Source organism: Protopterus annectens, chromosome 13.part0 (assembly GCF_019279795.1).
Source record: "Protopterus annectens isolate FY-2018-M chromosome 13.part0, PAN1.0, whole genome shotgun sequence".
In the NCBI taxonomy this organism is placed as follows: domain Eukaryota; kingdom Metazoa; phylum Chordata; order Ceratodontiformes; family Protopteridae; genus Protopterus; species Protopterus annectens.
The window spans coordinates 550,058,064-550,079,040 of NC_056747.1; the positions used below are offsets into that span (position 1 = coordinate 550,058,064).

General features: G+C 38.4%; 1 protein-coding gene across 1 annotated transcript in view; it reads left to right on the forward strand.

The window, feature by feature from the left end:
- The window catches only part of LAT2 (linker for activation of T cells family member 2), a 412,539-nt gene that overhangs the window by 218,927 nt on the left and 172,635 nt on the right, over positions 1–20,977 (forward strand). The window contains exon 6 of the mRNA XM_044054201.1: positions 7,077–7,117. Coding sequence (XP_043910136.1) covers positions 7,077–7,117 — 41 coding nt within the window. The remainder of the gene's footprint in view (positions 1–7,076; positions 7,118–20,977) is intronic.

Genomic DNA, 20,977 nt, shown 5'->3' on the forward strand with positions numbered 1-20,977 from the left:
TTCCTCACCACCTTTGTGTCTGGAATTTTATCCCCCTGAAGATATATCCCAGCATTATTGTGTCCTGCTCAATGGCATAGAGGATTGAAGAATAAAGTCTTAACCATGAGCCAGATCACCGGAGTGTGAACAGTGGTACAGGTACTAAAAGAACCAGACTGGGGAGGATTGAAGTCAGAGGCAAGCACTTTTTCAACCATCCTGGGGAGGAAGCAGTTCTTTTATCTAGCTTAGTACCACCATGCAAATGGAGATTTGTACAGCACTGACATGGTCAGGACTGGGAATGTTGGGTCGGTGATTCAGTGTTGGGAATGTCAGGACTAGGAATGTTGGGTCAGTGATTCAGTGTTGGGAATGTTAGGCCTAGTAGATTGTTGATGTAAGCAAGCATAAGCAAGGGGTGGATTTATGATGTTTGATATTTATGAGTGCTCACATCAGCAACCAGGGGTGATGTTAGGATCTTAACTGAAATTCATTAGTTGTGAGGATACAAACAAGGACACAGACTACCTCTGGGACTGCCTGAATGATACCCCCCTCCAGTCAGCTCTTACTCCTGTACTAGAGGAAGGAGTGGATTCAAGACACGCTGGGAAGGCTTGATGTTCCACAGGCACAAAAGCAAACAGAGTACAGGATAAAACCTAGCATTGCATTAGCTACTGCCATTGCCTTCTCACTCTACTCTCAGGGCCTCAGTCTAGATGGGATTGACGCCTCTATTTAGCTTTCATGTATTGTTGCTCTCTGTTTTACTCCCCCCAGCTGATACTTCATGGGAGAGGTGTTGTGGCCAGGTGCAGTACTCTGCACTTGTTTGCAATGAATCTCAGCTGCCACCTTTCTGCCCAGCTGTTCAGCTTTTCTAAATACTTCACTGGGATCTTCCCCAGTCCTCTAGTGCTACACCTTTGTGTCATCAGCAAAGAAGGCGATCCTCTTCTGTTTCCTCATATATGTAAGAGACAAACACATTGAGACTGCAGACTCATGCAGTACTTTACTTGTCACTTTCCTAATTCCTGATTTTGCCCTCTTTCTACAACCCTCTTTGTCCTACCATTAATCCACACAGCTATCCAGTTTCTCTTTCCTGGCCCAGTTTCTAGCTCCTTCAGTGTTTCTGTCAGCCTCCTAAGTGGGACTGAGTCAAAGACCCGTCTGATGTCCAGGCAGACTTACATCTACCGATACTCTATCAAGTTCATCTGTAACCCACTCATAAAATGGTTCATGTTTGGCTGACAGCTCCTTCTGGTCATGAGCCTCTATGGGTTGCTATCCTGGAGATTGTTGGCCTCTAGAAATGCTACCAGCCTTCTTTCGGGATTTTTTTCCATGATATTCACTGCTGCTGTTATTAAGCTAACAAGCCTGAAATTCTCTGGATTTTTCTGATCCTCCCCCTTTGTACAAGGGTACAACACTTACTACTTTCTAGTCTTCTGTCATGTCTGCACTAGCCAGGGATCAGTTGAAGATCTCAGTTAGGAGGTCTGTCAGCACAACAGCCAGACGTCTTTGGACTATGGAAGCCTATCTGGTCCTCATGGTTTACCCATCCTAAGAGAAGTCAGTTCCCTCTGAACATCCTCCCCTTCTATCCTCCTGTCTACCTACTGTTCTTCCCATTATGCCCCTGCCTCCCTCACTTATTCATCTGCTTCCCTTGCAGTATAGTACACCCCTTGCAGTATAGTACACCCCTTGCTTTCTTTTCTGAAGACTGAAGCTAAGTACTCATTAAGTACCTCACTTTTCCCAATCCTCTACGATTCCCTCCTATTGATGCCGAGCCTGGCCACTTTTGCCCATGCCTGCCTTCTTTCTGCTATGTTCCCCAAAAGCCCTTGCTTCTATTCTTGCTGTTCTCACCATCTTTGCTGCCTTCCTCCTCTTCCCACTTGCAGGCCCTTTCTTTTGCCCTTATTACCAGCTTCACATTCCTATGTAGACACATTGGCCTTCTTCTCTTTCTTACCTTTCTGCCTTTTCTTCCAAACCCTTGCCATAATCCTGAGTATTGCATTCCTGACCCATTCCTAACCTCTTCCCCCAACACACCCTAATCTACGTTTCTGAAATCCCACACTATCATCTTTGTCGTTTTCTTTTTAACCTTCTTCCCTACTTTAAACAGCACAGTGCATGATTGCTTTTGGGTAACTCAGCCTTATCCTGGACCTCCAAGACACCCTCTGCATTGGTTAGGACAACAAATAATTCTATCCTTTCTGGGAGAGTTCTGCTTCAGAATTCTGAATTTCTCATTGTGTAAGACCTCAGCCAACTCCTTCTTTTCTCTCTTTCTTGGACCTCAGAATATCCATGTCTACTCCCGGCAAATTCAGATGGGTCTATATTACATCATCAACCTCACAGGAGTCGGAACATTGCAATATCGAACCCAAATGTTCGAAACATGGAAATAGCGAAGCCACGGCACACCGATTTTTTCCCAGGGAAAACAATCGGTGAGCTGTTTTTGTGGCTTTGCTATTTCCTCCACTATGGTGCGATCTCAAAGTAGATATATTTAAGTGGGGGTGGGGGGCACAGCTCCCCACATTAGTTTAAGTTTAAAGTGTATGTGTTTTTTTTTTTGTACCGGAACAGCGATTTTTTTTCCCTGGGAAAAAAAATCGCTGTTCTGTGTTTTCGTACTGTTTGGGTTTCAAATTTAACAGTTCGACATTACATCATTCGAACTCCTGTGAGTTTGATGATGCAATATAGACCCAATTTGGATCACCTGTGAATAATACCATCTTCCTCTTACCCCACTCCTTTATTCTATTCTATGGTCTCTTGTCCCCTTCTCTTGTTGTATTCGGGGGTTGGTAGACTGTCCTTGTTAACCTTCCTAAAGGTCAGTGTAATGTGGGAGATAGCTCTCTCCAGAAACCTAGTTGTAGGTAACTATCCCAGCACTGACATCACAAAGTCAAGGAGTAACCTAGTTTTGCATATGAAGTTGGTCCAGAACATGGTACTTTGTACAGGGCCATCTCAGGCAAGTAATGTGTTGTGCTCTGTATAAATAAGTAATTGATGTACAGAAAATTCAGGCTAATCTTAAAGTGCAAGCTGATCTATTCCATCTAGAACAGGTAAATTTGAAATCAAGGCATTTGACAAAATCAAATCATTAATGAGCAGGATTGCAATTCTGGGGGGAATTTTATTTTTTTTATACTATTTTAGAATCATGGACAAAGTGAAACAAAATGCTAAAGGTACTTACAGGATAGATCAGCTCCATAATACATGCAGATTAATCAATAAATATGTGTTCTGTAGGTGTAATGTTCATTACAATATTTCATCTTGCTATAGAAATTTGTATAATGTCTGAAGCAGTTTCAGTTCACTTTATGAAAATGTTTATGACCTATGTGAGTAGTAGATGTGTTCCTTTCTTTGTGTGTGTCCTATTGTCAACTGGATGGTATTGGAGACTAAAGTATATTACGAAGTGTCCAAAAGAGGACTGTGCAAACTAACATTTGATATTAAACTAATAAAAATATAATGGGCTAACACAATGAGACTGTCTTTTTCTAAATCACGAACATTTAATAAAGCCCATTGTGGCACCACTGATATGTTTATTTTACCCATGGGACAAGTTCCTGAAATGGAATCCTTTTTCAAATATAAAGCACAACTTCTGACGTGTTTTACTGATAAACACTTCAGAAGAAAAATATTCACTTAAAATCATTTTTACTTGGAATTTTATCTTAGTAGATATTTTACCTTTATTTCTTTTATTTTTAAACTTGCAACATCATGGAACAAAATGTCTTTTAAAAAAACAACAAATAGCACATAAATATAAAGATAAAAATTACAATAAAATCTAAGTTTTTTATGGTAAGAATATGTTACAAGTAACCACAACCAGCACATATGCCTTTTAGGACAGGTCTAAAAGGTCTAATATACGTGATATACTTTGCAAAGCAAACAAATCAGCAGTCTTCTTAACACTGATCTTGTAGCATTATCCATCACTGAACACTAGTAAGCATGAAACTGAGCAAACATGTCAAAACAGATAATTAAGTAACGATGTTTTTTGTTAAAAAAAAAATTAAAATAAATAATTGAACGAGAAAAAAAAACAGATGCCAGGGTTTATCTGATTAAAATATAGAATTCCACAAGGAAAGGTAGAGAAATCCTTTATTTGTTCTGACACTGATTCCAATTTTCATGGCACTGGATTGTTTTTCTTTAAACATTATCCTTTAAAGATCCCATACTGAAGTTAGTTGTATTCTGTTTGTTTGCTTTCAGCATGCATATTTAAAACACTACTTCATTTTGTTTGGACGGTACTATGAAACTGCCAGAACATTTTGTAAATCATTAGTAAATATGTCCTCTATATGTTTAGTCTATGTGACTTATCATTCCAGCTCTTAAACGTAATGGTATTATAATGCCAAATGTATGACCAGCAGATATGTTCTTACAACAAACATTAAAAATGCTTGTACTAAAAGAATAACATATACCTTTGCTGTAGTAATAAATGACAGCATGGACACAGAAACTAATATGAGTGATCCTCAGTCAGGTATAATGATTTTCTAAATTAGGTTGTGGATCATTTCATCAAGTTTAAGTTCACCAACATTGACTTCAGTGAAATTTACACCTCAGAAATAGTCTTTGCAAAATAAATAATTTTCAGAAATTAAAAAAAAAAAAAACAGAATTTTGTGTGGTTCAGAGCTCTCATACTTCCCCATATAGAGAACTATGTCTCCTATACCTCATATAATTGGGTTTATATCACATCATCGAAAGTTTAAAACATCGAATCACTTAACATCGAACTGAATGCATCGAGCCAAAATGATGTAAATGGCAGTTTCCAATGGGGACATGAAACTTTAAGGGTGTAGGCAGGGGGGCAAGCCCCCCTGCACCTTCCACACCCCCCCGCTACTTAAATATACCAACTCCAAGATTGCACTACAGTGTAGGAAATGGAAATCTTCCATTTCCACACTGTAGTGCAATTTCCGAAGTGGTATATTTAGGTGGCAGGGGGAGTGGGGGTGCAGGGGGTCTTGCCCCCCTGCGTGGAGCAATTTGTTTTTGATCTACACTCTGCATGTTTTTTTTTTCCATTTCATTGTTTTATGGTTCGATGAATTCAGTACAATGTTAAGTGATTCGATATTTTAATCTTTCGATGTTGTCATATAAACCCCATATAATTTATTTTGAGGTCACTGCATCTTGGGGAGAAGTGGACATTTCCCCTATTGTAATAGTCTGAGTATTGAGACAGTCGCTTGCACAGAGTCTGAAATGATTTATACTCAGGACAAGATACTATGCCATAATTGGGAATGATTCAATTGTGTGTCTTGGGAATCTAGTGAATTCTCATAAACACATACACATTGTGGATGCTGTTCCAAAACTGGGAGTGATTCAATAAAGATCATGAGAACCTAGGAGATTTTCACAAAATGCTGAGACATGCATGTTTATGTGCATATAGAAATACACACCCAAGAAAACTGTGTGTCCCATTACTTAACAAAATTGAAAAGAGGGAAATCAGTCAGAAAGACCATTTTCTCCAAGTCTGAATGTCAAAGTATGCAGACTCTTGATTTAACAGTGTATCAGACTGATATTGTCATTGACTAATGATGTATTACTGTCTGTTATAGCAAGGAAAGGGAGGACATTTAAACAATTTCAAAAATAAAATAGATTCAAAAATGGCATTTCATGTTAGGTGTAAAATTCTCCATATTCATATAGCAATAACCCACGCCTGGGTGTGGGTAATGCTGGATTTACCCATGGTTGGTGTGGTATGGTCACAAGGGCGAAGCCCGAGTGGCCAAACAAAGCCAACTGTGGGTAAATCCAGCATTACCCACACCCAGAAGTGGGTTATTGCTATTATACAATGACATTATTTAAGAAAAAAATAATTACTTTTCTTAAATAATGGCATTGTATAATGCCTCCTTGCTGCCCTTCCGCAGCTGTCTGGTATTCTGCGGCAGTTCTGATGTACTGGGCATGCGTGTGCCCACGCAGTACATCAGAGCTGTGGGCAAAAAGCAGCAGAGAAAGCAAGATCTTCATTGCTTTTTACAAACTGTTTCGCTATGTTAAATGGGTTTAACATAGCGAGACAGCTTTAAAAAAAGCAACAGAGATCTCTGTTGCTTTTTTTAAAGCTGTCTCGCTATGTTAAACCCATTTAACATAGCGAGACAGTTTTGAAAAAAGCAACGGAGAAAGCAAGATCTCTGTTGCTTTTTACAAACTGTCTGGCTATGTTAAAGGAGTTTAACATAGTGAGACAGCTTTAAAAAAAGCAACAGAGAATCTCTGTTGCTTTTTTTTAAAGCTGTCTGGCTATGTTAAACTCGTTTAACATAGCGAGGCAGTGTGAAGCAATGGAGATCTTGCGTTCTCCTTTGCTATAAAAAAAAGAGTTATAGTAATGGAAAAAGTCCTGGCGACAGGACCTTTTTCCATTACTATAACTCAGATTTACAATGTGCACGCTGCCAATCAGCATGCACATTTTTGAATACTAATGGGGATCGTTGTATAATGTGTATTTATTCACTTTAAACTAGTATGACTTTAAATTTTATTGTTGCAAATATTTTTTACCTTTATTTCATTCATTTTTAAACTTGCAACATCATAAAATAAAATAGGTTTTAAAAGGAGCAAATGGCACATAAAAACATACATAACATTTACAATAAAATGTAAGTTTTCTATGCTGAGAATATATTAAAGTGACCACAGCCAAGTACTTTATCACATGAAAGAGAAAAAATCTTACTTGAATTTAATTTCTCATGTACCATAATATTACTAACTTTTTTTGCATTTTTTTCATTTCTTGATTATCACAAGTCATCTGTTTCTGACATTTATCAATTGCATTGTTGACTTCACAGTTGTTATAAAATTGTGGCTTTTACATTGTTATTTTAGATGTGATGACTCTCCTGACTTCTTTTCACTGGATTGAGTGTCACATGGTATTTTCTTGTTTTTCATTTCAGGGATGAAAGCAAACGATTCCAGGTTATTAGGTCATATACAAGTAAATCCTCTTCTTTCTTAATACTTGCATAGAAAAAAATGTATAATTATATTAGATTGTAGTGTTTGAGTTAGGTCCATTTTGAAAGAAAGGCTTTCTTAACCTGCTGGAATTACCTGGCATCATTTTTTATACATCGTCACTGTACATTCACAAGACAAACTCATTGTGTTTTATATAAAATGTATGCTTGACAATGTCACAACAATGTCAGCCACTTACTGATTTCTTTCACTAACAAACATTACAGCTCTTCGGTGCCAGGAGATACTATCGTCTGGCATGGCTCCTGATATTTATTCCTGACTTTTATTTCTTCACCTTATAATCTCTTGCATGTCTCCATCACTGTGTATGAACTGGGCATGCTAAGTTGGGATTGTCAGACATTTCAAGCTGGGATGTTTGACCTCCATTTTATACCATGAATTAATTATACGTATAACCTTCTCCTTTAGCACGCATATTCTTGACTTCCTGTTTTTCTATGGCAGAGGTTGCTGCACTGGCAATATTTGGTTACACTCATGTGTTGATGGAAGCAGTACAGAACAGTGTTACCCTATATAAGTTTGTCTATAAAGTGGATGAGACAAACTTGCTTGAGCTCATTTCTCTGATATTGAACTGACTGATTTTTGTATTTCAGATAACTGCCGGTGTGCTGTTTAGATGCTCACTGACAGAAATTGAGTATGTGCACACTTTTTTTTCTTTTCTCTGTGGTTGTGCAAGTTAATATATGTCAGTAGGGGAGAAACCAAGGCTTACTTCCCCCTGGAACTTTTTTTATGTTTTGTTTTGTTTTGTTAAGCTGAAAGTAAGACTGGATTGCTTTCACCATTAGAAACTTCAGGGAGTTTAGACTCAGTGAGGGGAAGTGTTGAAATGCAGCAGCGGTGGTGACAGATATGCTGATGTGATCTCAAGTTACATTTAATGAAGGTTATAGCAAGCACTGCTGCTGTACCTATGATAACAGCATGCAAAGGAAACAGAACATGCTGCATGTATAGCTGCTGTGAAAAAGACAACAAAATTCAAACCTGCTCTACCAAGGATAACAGCATGCAGAACTCATGGAGCAAGTATAACAACATTCACAAGTGCTGTACCAAGAACAGCAGAATTCATAGCTGTTATATCAAGGACACTGCATGCCCAGCTGTTGTACCACTGACAACAAAATGCACAGCTGCTGCATCAAATAAGTCAGGACTGCCCAGCAGTTCTACCAAGGACAAGAGTGTGCACAGCTGCTATACTAAAGAAAAGCAACGTGCACAGTTGCTGTCCTATGGATTGCATACAACACAGCTTTTATACAACTGACAACAGCATGAACTGCTACTATACTAAGAACAACAGATTGATCTGCTAATAATATAGCACACAGTCATTTGCAATCTCTGTTTTAGTACACTGGTATGAAAACAATAATGTATACAGAGTGAATTAGGCATGCAAATTTACAGCCATTATTCCTTTGGCAGGAAGTAACTGTATCCGAGAGAGTAAACTATTGCTTGAGACATAGCTGACCCTGGCTCTAATAAAGGTTCAGAGGATTATAGAAATAGGGCTCCAAGAGATAGGGAGAATGGATGGTGATAGGTGCACCAAAGCAGAAGATAGCTACTGTGGTACACCAAACTGGTCATTGGTGACTATATTATAGTGGTGAGGTATAGTTCTTGAACCGCGTCATTGTGTTCCTTACTTATGTAGTATTGGGTCACAGTGAGTACAAGAAGCAGCACACCTGCACAGTTCATACCACAGACTCATAGACTATACAAGACAACTGGACCATGCTGCCATTTATGCCCTGCCAGTACCCAAAATTAGAACTTACCTCCATTTTCAAGGAGTAATAGGACAGTCAAACTTTGGGGGTGGGGGTTGAACTTATGAAAACCTATCCAATTGTCTAATTCCTTCTTAAAGGAAGATAGTATGACCAATTGCTTGATCCTGAGAAGAAGTTTGCTCCATAGAAGGGGTAGTTGTGTACATTAGTATGAAAACAGATATAAAAACAGTAGTATATATGATTCATATGGTTTTAGGATAAGGGAGAGATTAGCTAGATTACTGACATAAAAGGTGGGCAGAATATTTAAACTGCTACCAGGATGGATTTATGGGTAGTGGAGCTTAACTAGATGTCACTTGGATGAATGTTGATGAGGAGGGCTGCACAAATTATTCATGGGGTGCTATGAGGAAAGGCCATGGATACCAGGTGATGACTAGTGGGGAGAAGCAAGTAAATAACTCATGTCATTGAAAGGTAGGATAGAGTTGCAAGCAAAGAATACCAGCTTTTTTAGGACTTGTAGGATGCCAGGAACATAGGTGGTAATAGGCCTAGTATGGGTGAGAGAGGCTGAGATTCAGATCAATGGCAGGAGGGGATGGTTGGCTGCTAAGGCACTCAAGTCAAGGAAGTTGTGTTTGTGGAGAGATCAGGAGCTCTAATCACTGGTAGGTAGTGGGCAGTCAGACAGGTATATCTGATAGTTAAGAAATGGTGTGCTGCCAGAAAGAAATTAAGTCATTACCTAAACGTGGCATGAAGTATGGGGTAGTTGCCATGTGTCCAGTGTAGGGGTCATTGTCATGAAATTCAGAAGCAGAATGCTGGTAATGTTAAATGCTTATTTAGTTTGATTTGAAAGGGCTTGAGACCTTCTAGGCTCCTCACAGCATCAGGAATGAGCTTCAGTCAACCACAGACAAGTTTAAAAAAGGCTTCTTCAATCATTTGGAAAGAAAACCTAGGTCTCAGAAGTGAGAGTACCAGCAGACTGGGATTTTAATGAGTAAACTATTGCTTGAGACATAGCTGACCCTGGCTCTAATAAAGGTTCAGAGGATTATAGAAATAGGGCTCCAAGAGATAGGGAGAATGGATGGTGATAGGTGCACCAAAGCAGAAGATAGCTACTGTGGTACACCAAACTGGTGGTGACTATATTAAAGTGGTGAGGTATAGTTCTTGAACCGCGTCATTGTGTTCCTTACTTATGTAGTATTGGGTCACAGTGGTACAAGCAGCACACCTGCACAGTTCATACCACAGACTCATAGACTATACAAGACAACTGGACCATGCTGCCATTTATGCCCTGCCAGTACCCAAAATTAGAACTTACCTCCATTTTCAAGGAGTAATAGGACAGTCAAACTTTGGGGGTGGGGGTTGAACTTATGAAAACCTATCCAATTCTCTAATTCCTTCTTAAAGGGAGATAGTATGACCAATTGCTTGATCCTGAGAAGAAGTTTGCTCCATAGAAGGGGTAGTTGTGTACATTAGTATGAAAACAGATATAAAAACAGTAATATATATGATTCATATGGTTTTAGGATAAGGGAGAGATCAGCTAGATTACTGACATAAAAGGTGGGCAGAATATTTAAACTGCTTCCAGGATGGATTTATGGGTAGGGGAGCTTAACTAGATGTCACTTGGATGAATGTTGATGAGGAGGGCTGCACAAATTATTCATGGGGTGCTATGAGGAAAGGCCATGGATACCAGGTGATGACTAGTGGGGAGAAGCAAGTAAATAACTCCTGTCATTGAAAGGTAGGATAGAGTTGCAAGCAAAGAATACCAGCTTTTTTAGGACTTGTAGGATGCCAGGAACATAGGTGGTAATAGGCCTAGTATGGGTGAGAGAGGCTGAGATTCAGATCAATGGCAGGAGGGGATGGTTGGCTGCTAAGGCACTCAAGTCAAGGAAGTTGTGTTTGTGGAGAGATCAGGAGCTCTAATCACTGGTAGGTAGTGGGCAGTCAGACAGGTATATCTGATAGTTAAGAAATGGTGTGCAGCCAGAAAGAAATTAAGTCATTACCTAAATGTGGCATGAAGTATGGGGTAGTTGCCATGTGTCCAGTGTAGGGGTCATTGTCATGAAATTCAGAAGCAGAATGCTGGTAATGTTAAATGCTTATTTAGTTTGATTTGAAAGGGCTTGAGACCTTCTAGGCTCCTCACAGCATCAGGAATGAGCTTCAGTCAACCACAGACAAGTTTAAAAAAGGCTTCTTCAATCATTTGGAAAGAAAACCCAGGTCTCAGAAGTGAGAGTACCAGCAGACTGGGATTTTAATGAGTAAATTGCAGAGCTGATTGCAATTTGTTGGCAATTAAAGGCCAGTTTTCTTTAAATGTCATTTTGTGGAACAGATAGGCCTATAGGAATGAGTGTCTTGGAGCAATACCTCACCAATTAGTCCTTTATAGGGAGTTGGAGTGCTATCATTTAAAAAGGGGAGAGTGAAATAAATCTTTTTGAGGGGGTCCCTACTGGTACTGCAGCTTGCCCATCAGCAGCTAGGTGCACCTCTGATTCTTCCTTCTTTTTAGTATACTGCTTCCCATTGGATGGGGCTGTCTGACAGGATGATAAGGAGAATATTTGTGGGAGGCTGATCACCTCAACCTTCACTTTTACTACTGCCTCTGGGTGGGGCCTTTTTGGTGTGGGAAAAGGGGGAAGTGGATCTGCAGTTATGGAATGTGGGAAGGAGCTACGTCACCTGCAGTGTCACATATGCTGTTCATCCAAAGGCTATTCCATTAAGCCCTACTTCCCTGATGTATTAGGCTAACATCAGAGGGTGCATGCAATGGCACTGTGAGGGACTTGTCCAACGCATTTAATGACATGTTCCTTAAGCTGCCTGGCTTCAGTGTGCATCCTCTGTAAGACTGCTTAGCTTTTGGCATTACCACTGGTAGTTTCATGCTTTGGTCATGTGTTCCCAACATGTCTTTTCCCATGAGGAAGGATGAAATAAGTAAGCCTTATGATGCCCCCCCCCCCCCAGTACAGCTCCAACAGGTACCAAAGTCACTAACTGAATGCTAATTTCCTGGGTCAAAGTTAAGGTTTTATCCTTCTAATCACAACAGAACTGGTTATGGGAGAGCAAAATAAATTTACCAGTCTTGTTCTGACAGATTTGCAATCTTTTTATGCTACTTTGGCATCCCTATCATATTAGAAGGATGGCATATCTGGTGTAGACAGGCCCTTTGAAGATCACCCATGTGAGGGCCATTTTTAAGAGAATGAGTATACAAAATTACACTTCTGTGAACTCACAAAAATGCTTTTTTTTTTTCGGGTGGGGGGGTGATAAAGCTGGTTGCCCTGCACCCCTCTTAATTATAATCAACTCTAAGGTTGCAGCATCTATGGAAAGTAGTAAAGTGATTTCAAAGTAACCTAACTCTGGCCATTCAGCTGAAATAATTGTCCTTTCACAACTGATTCATGCTCAGGAGTATGATACGGACATAACCCAGCTAGGGCATCAACAACATTTTGACTGTACCTTCTCTATCTTTAGCTGAGAACAACCTAGGGTTTTGCAATCTGCTTTTAGGTGAGCCTGGATATAGACAGCAGTTAGTTATTGGAGTAACTAAGAGTGAGTGAGGATTGAGGCAAATCCAAAGGCATTTATGTTATCCTAAAATTGGACTATCAAAAGAAGTTATCTGAGGGGAATTAAGTTTCTTTTGGGACAAAACCAGGATGGATTCCAGTTATGCATTACACAGTGTTAGTTTCTTTAGCCAGAACGAATTATAGACCCTCTTAAAGTAAATCATTTTGCAGGGTTGGTAGCGACATCACACTCAAGAGCTCAATAACTACAGGTCATTTGTATAGAAAGTAGAATTTAGACTTCTGGCCATGGTGGACACGGAGTGATTTCCACTCCTCTCCCTCATGTTAAAAAATGAGCTACACAAGCTTTTAACTTTAAAAGGAGAACTTTGGTGGTGTAGTCTGTGGAACTTGTGGAATTGCTGAACACTGAATGCTGTCTTGGAGGAACCATAAAAATATGTATATAGAAACTGTGAAGGGATCATCTCTAAAATAGTCCAAGATGTCTCATCAGTAGCATTTTCTGAATGATGTGTGTTTAAGTGAATGCATTGTAAATGATGACAGGTTGAAAAAGCAAGGAACATGCATGTTATCTACTATAGGTCAATATATGGCCAAATTTGATAATACAGAGAGCAAACTAGATGACTATGCAGCCAGAACTGAAAAAAAAAAGAGTGGAGATCACTCTAACTGCACATGCAGATGTGATCAATGACATGCAGAGGGAGATGAGTCATGCACACACACACACACACACACACACATGCATGCACACATACACACGTAAATCACCTATGTTACATTAAAAAAAAACAGTGTCTGTGCTGGTGATCTTGCCATAACATTTCCTGAACTACATAAGCTATGCAACAGAGAATGACTGGTAAACAATGAAAACAGATTCATAGCTAATAGGCATTCAGTCCTGAAGACCATTAAGGAGCCTAGCTCAAATTCCTAATAGCTCTAAAGCACTGTCTGGTTAAGTGACTTGCAGAATGTCACACAGTAGGTCAATGAAGGTGGAAAAATTCAAAGTCTGCATCCTTGCCATGTGAGCAGCTCATTAACAAGTTGGAACTTTGGTCCTCTGTGCTAACTGCCAGAGTTGTAGTTTTTAACCAAATGCTGAAATCCTTTACAATCCAGTCTTGTAGAAAATGCCATCTCACATATGCAACAATAGCTACATAAAGTATGCTGAAGATCATACGGTTCTGATCATTACTCCAAATAATGCAGATTATATGACCTGACAAATGTAAATCCCTTTGCAATTGCTACAGGCTATAAAGAAGATACTGTACTATATTACACAATCCGGGCCTATTAATGAATAAGTTAATTATTTAATGTAATGAATGTTGCAAAACAATTAAAGACAATATAAATGCCACAGCAGCTTTTGTTCAAAAACTCACATGTCATACAGACATCAGAAATATTACTGCATACAGCATAATACTTTTTTGGGGGGGGCTTAAATGCTTGTATTATACCAACATTCCATTTCTGACTTCATTATGCATTTTCTGACATCATGAAAAGCTATGTCATCTGACTTCATTCAATATGGGTCAGATCTACTTGAATAACTAATAATGCTGTATTATTGCAGAATACACCTCCAGTCAACAGAGTCAGATCATGGGCAGATGGGATACATGGTAATAAATCAGGCTCCAGACAGTCACACCAGTATCATATTACTCGGCCGTCTCTGTCCAACATACCTCTCAACCTGGAAACATCAAAAATCTGAACAAGGCCCATGACAAATAGGTACAAATCTGTATGCTGATTAATATAAAATTTACATGCATAATTATGTATCCCCACCCACTCCATTGGAATTGTGGGATACCAATTACATGCATAATTATGTACCCCCACCCACTCCATTGGAATTGTGGGATACCAACTTTCAAATGTAAACTGAAAACCGACAATAAAAATATGGTCCCAGACCCTGTAGTAAATGGTAATCATTTTTTTAAATGTGCAGCAGTGATGTTCACTGGGAAAGGGAGAAGATGATGAACCTTAGGATTTTGTTTTTGGTGACTTGTAGTGTGTGGGATTTGTGATAAAAGTAGGGCATTTAATGGTAAGCAATATTCTAATCTTAGCAAAAGAATGTTATAGTTTGCTAGGACGTCCAAAAGTCCTTCTCAATGGCCTACTGAACAGTGGTGTAGCTAGAATTTGTGCCGCCCGGGGCTGTCTTTGAGTTTGCTGCCCTCCTTCATAAAATCGTGGTTGAAAGGGGCCCCACCATACACTGCCCTCCCAACTGCAGCCATTCCCATGTGCCATTACTTGGCTATTTCACACAATTTACCATAAACACTGTCATGTGCATACTACTTTACTTCTACAATGATTGTTTGGATTTCATTTAAAACTTTTATTTTACATGTTATAGCACAAACACTAATAGACATCTGCTAAACAAAGCAATACAGTCTCACAATGAAAACAGACTTAGCATTAAAACTTCTCTGCCCTTGAAACTCACATTCATTGAAACAGCTTTGAAACCCACATTCAAAGAAATTGCATCTGGCCAGTGTTGGATAAAGATTACCTTTGGGCTGTTTCCAAATCATTGGCCCCTTGCACATAAAATATACATGTGTTCTTTGATACACCTTCCTGATTATGTTAAATTATATTCCTTGTATAATACAGCACACTTGTTATAGTGCATTTTAAATGTATTGCTTTGAACATTTTTCCAGTAAGCAATGAAATAAAATGCATTAACCAGTAATGACAAATCTTCCCAGTTGAGAACATTTCCATCATAAAAATCTACTCAACATTCTACAATCCACCAGTATCAGTAAATATGTGCAATCCCTGCAGAAGTAAAAGTCATCTAAATAATTCTACATTAAAGAGATCTGTAACTAATGAAGAGGTTGCTGCTAGCAAACAACTTTAAATTTCATTGTTTCGTCTACCAATAAAGTGCCTGTTGCCCTTGAGGAATAAATTGCCTATGTTACATTAAAAACAAAGATAAGCTAGTAATATTGCAATAGGGAATGGATGACAAACTGATAACAGGTTCATAGATGCTAGGTATCTCTGCCAAAGAAGACATTTTCAGGACTGCAGCATCTACCCCCTTTAAAAGTACAAAACAGTACAATATCAGCAATCCATCTACATACTGTGGGAGTAGAACTTACAGCCTTCTGCATCAAAAACAAGTATTCTACCTGTTGTGCTACTACCAACACAGACTTGGCATAAGCAGCACTAAACTTCCCTCCTCTTGAAGAACTATGTACCACAAGAGATCTGGAAAAAAGCAACATTTATTGGGGTGGAGGCCCAAAACCAGGGACAAATTTTAAACATTGCTTGTACATTTTTAGAAAAATTGCTAGAATAAAATGTTTTGTGTTACCATGCATTTCCTGAAAGATAAGAAGAATGAAACTTGGATGTATATTATTATTTAGTGAATTTAGTTCTCTCTGGTTTGCCAGAAAACCACAAATTTTAAGAGGAACAGACCAAATGTATGAGCCAAACATTCCAGACAGTTAAGAACTTAACTCCTTGAATCACAATTGGTGGTATAGGTTGAGAATTTAGGCTCTTGCTTTCTGTAGGGTTTGATTCTGAAATACCCTAACCACCAGTTATACCTAACTGGGGAATTTTACTTACACACACACACACACACACACACACACACACACACACACACACACACACACACACACACACACACACACACACACACACATACTTCCAAAAGACTTGTTATGACCCTCAAACCAAACTTCACCTATTCCAACATACCTGCAAGTTGTTTTTTTATTCAAATCAAGTTCTTATCATGTGCATAATACTGCTGTAATGGTTGCTACACCACTTAATTATCATTGTATATTTACTTCTCTACAATCTCAATTTCAGCTACATTTTAATTTTTTCTGCCCTTGTTCAAATGAAGAGACCTTTGTATTTAATAAATGCATTAGTATAAGTTGCATAGCCTCATTTATTCACAATAAATTAATAAAATTCAGCCATGCTATATGGAGCAACTAAGGAAGGCAACAACCTTCTTCAGGCACCACAAGATTTACCCAAACTATATAGTTTTTTAAAGAGTGACGCAATAATACTTTAAGATGTTGGCTAGGATAATGAACTTTTATTCAAAGTAGCTGGGATAGGTTTAGATTTTTTATCAGATCCTACAAATGAAAGAAACCATACTTTAAAATATAGTTTAAGCATGTTTGCTTATTGTCAAATTTGCCTTGGAGAAAACAAAATGGGTAACTTAGTAGCATCTGCTTGCCAATGATTAGTTTGGCAATCATCTGTATTTGTTGTGAGAATATGGGAAAAGGATGAAGACAGATCCCTTGATAACTAAACAGTTTCCTGGCACTGTTTCGGCATTAACTGTGGCTACATTAGGAAGATTTTATAATATCCAAGGTGTTGAAGAAAGCATGGTTTTAGTTCTGTTAGTGTTCTGGAGTGCAGTTGTTGGTAAGATAGATATGTCACAGTAGTGGAAATCATAGAAAGCCAGAGACATTGAAAATAGCAGTATAGCATTTTCAGGAATGTTTGATGAAGTGATGCAGAGGGAAACATTGCATTCTGTTGCACAGAATCAGTATTTGCAATATTGGCATCACTAAAGCATGTGACCATACCCACTTCCATTAAAAGCTAAAACAAATCACAAAACTCCACCATTTTAAGTTTCCTTCTCAGCCTTCAAGTTGAGAGCTCCTCTCACCTGTGACATAAGCACGTGCACACACAACCACACACACACACACACACACACACACACACACACACACACACACACACACACACACACACACACACACACACACACACACACACACACACCAAAAATTCAGTCAATACTTAAGTTCTAAGATTATAGAACACCTACAATACCAGAGTTCTTTCTATTGTCAGTGTCTGTAGGATGACAGGTATCTTTTTGTACTTAGTGTTCTGCAGCATAGTTTGAGGCCTTGTTCAGTCATGCGGGCAGGTGGGTACCATTCATTTCACGAAGAGACATTCAGTAGAATGTACATAGAGGTGGTTGGTTTACTCATAAGCTCAAGCAGTAGACGGTTCATGTAGCAGAATAACATTAGTTGCATGAATACAGTGCTGGTATTTTTTGTTAGAATCCCAAACAGTGGCTTACTTCCTTGATTTTCGCAAAATGCCCGTGAATGTGCTTGATATTTTTGTCTTGTGTCTCAAAGTTAATAACATTCTCATAAGGTAATAAAGATTTTAGTCAATCAATAATGCCAATAAACACAATGATGATTGCTAGTTTCTATGTGAAATCAGTGCTGGTGTAATTTCTAAGGGTGTCCTGACAGTGACTCCACTATTTTGGGATAGTTTTCCTTTCCTTAAGTTGGGGCAACTGTGGAGTTGGTAATATATAAATTTGGGGTGTGTGGAAAGCTTGCCCCTGTAAAAAAAAAAAAAAATCTTGCAGTTTACTTTTACACACTATTTTGGACATTTGTTCATTTAACTTGTAGCTGAAATAAAGTATTTGGTTTAGTTTTTGACCAAATGAGATGCTACTAAGTAGATTTTCTACCAAAGTAAGCTTTACTTATTTGTTTTGTTATTAATTATGATTCTACTATTTTGAGTCCAAAATTAAAAGTAAATAGACTCATCTAGTGCAAGTTTCAGCAGATAAGTGAATACAGAATGATCACAATGCAAATAAATATCTGCATCAAATGCAAGAAAGCATGCAGAATATATGGCTATATATTCAAACTATTTTCTTTGTTAGATTTTTCTATATTACAGCCAATGTTTTTTGCATGTATCTGTATGAGGTGAGGTTTCAGATAATTTGGGATATGCTATTTGATATGACTCTGGCTATAACACATTTGTGGTACTTGTCAAGGACTGAATGCCCTGTCCTTTTAACAGGTCCTTTTCCCTAACCTTTGACAAATGAGTACCTTACTGTTGTCATGGCAGATCACGCCACCACTATTTCACCCAGGATGGGCAAACAGGCACTGGGTAGTTTATTCCCATGTCCCAGTCAGCCTTACTAATGCCCAGGCCACTATATGATCCTAGATAGTGGGATGATGTCAGAGATTCAGCTCTCTGCCTCATAGAGCTGATGAATATCTTGGATTTTTAATAGTTCTAGACCAAAAGATGTTTAAAAGGCAGTATATCTATGACCAACTGTGCAAAATTTGATTTTGGGTAATCAACCAAAAATCAGGATGACGAATTACAGCTACTGAAGAAGATGGAAGTCTCCTTTTCCCTTAATTCCAGTAATATCCAAGTTAAGTAACAGTAGGAGTGTAAGAGTGTAGATAACTGCATATACAGCTTTGTGGATTACCCTATATGATGAACTTAAAAAAACATGGTCAGATAGCATCAAGAATCTCATTTAGTGCACAGGAAACAGTAAAACATCGAACACTTTCATACAAAATACATCTTAGGATTGTCTGAAGCAGTACTTTGAACGTGCTCACTGTTTTTTCAACATTAAAGGAGATTTGCAAGTAATTTGGGGCAAGTTTTTATTCTGCTACCCTCTGAAAAAGATAACTTTTTTGTTGTGCAAGTGCAGTCTGAAATATTTTTTTCTGTCCAAAATAGCACTTGTGTACTGTGTTCAGAAAAGTTAAGCCTTAGAACATCTTATATATTTGGTATGAATAGTTTCCTTGATGTAAACATTAACAGTGTTTTAAGTTGTTTGCAGACATGATAAAAGACTCACTCACCTGTCTAAGTGCTTCTTATAGTGTTTAATAAAGTTTTTGCATTTATTTAATCACTTTAACCCAGATTCTTGGTATGTTATTGCCTGTTTGCTACTTTAATGTTCTGCCCACCATAAGGTACTATGCAACATTTCATTTCATTAGTCTGCACCTAAAAATCTTAGACAAATAATGAGCAACTATCCCTTCAGAGAGTCATTAAGCCCATCTATATCCATCCATCCATCTATAACCCCCTTTTCTCATTTTTGCACATGGGGTCAGGGTGTCATTTCAACAATGACAATCATCTAGAACCAAGGTTTACACTGCCAGGTGGCTAGCATGCCACATTAGTTCTTCTACACCACAAACTCACACACAGACACTTATGCCAATTTAAAGTGTCCAGTCCACCTACTGCTTGTCTTCAGAATGTGGGAGGAAACTATAACACCCCGTGGAAACCCATGTGAACACAAAGAGGACATGCAGACTCCACATAGAAGGCACCCCAGCCGAGAATCGAACCTATGTGACAACTGATAAATGTGATCTTCAGTGGAGTCCTGCCATCATGTAGTAATACTATATTCCATTGCAAACAGTACTCACACTTCAGCTCTTTAACTCCCAGTTATACATACATGTATATATATATATATATATATATATATATATATATATATATATATGTGTGTGTATATATATTCTTCCTAGTTACATCCCCCAAACTATCCTAACCTCCTTGCTTTCCTGCATGATAACTATACTTTCCCCAACAGTATATTAACTACCCTCCATGTCTCCCATCATATTTTTGTATTATTTTTATGTTCACTACTCCTGTCTACATGCACCCATATCCAGACTGGTTATTGTCTAGATAATGGTGTTTATAATTCATTGTATGCCTAGGTAACTGTGGTTAGTAGTTCATGATCAATCCCATTGCAATGTTTAGACTAACATACTCTATGTAATAGTATTTATGCCTGTTACAGAATATTCCATGAATGTCTTGTTTACATTTATTGTAATGATGTTATCTAACAGACGCTCCATGGCATGGTAATTATTATGTGCAGTGCTTCCAGGTTTTCTTCCTATGCCTTTTCAGAAAATGGACTATGCCAAGTAGGAATTTCCTGGTTAATGTACACAAGCAAAGAAACAAACAACTAAATGATGTTGCAGAGCCTATGATAAATCTTGATCTCATCTATAACTGAACAAAACCATTCTGTCTTCACTTAATATTCTCTTCTGAAGTATTCAACTTGATCATTTATATATCAAATTCCGATCATGCTTTTATATACTTCATTCCAAGATGTCTTGCTTCCTTTCCTAATCAAAGACAAATATACAGATAAGTAAGAAAGCTGCTTCCCTATGAGCTGATGGTTGCTTGAAAGGCAATTCCCAAAGATGCATCTTAAGTCATTCACTTTATAGGGCAGTGTTTTCCTGAAAAAAAGACTGGGTTTTGGGTCTTTCATTTGCTCTTGCCCTTCAGTTATGTACACAAGAAGGGGTAAAAATTGTACCATTTCAAGTCTTAACGCAGTGACATGCCTGGTCTACAGAGGCTGCCTCACTGCCCTTGTACCATTGGCCCCTCCCTGGTACCCTTTCTGTTGTAGTTATA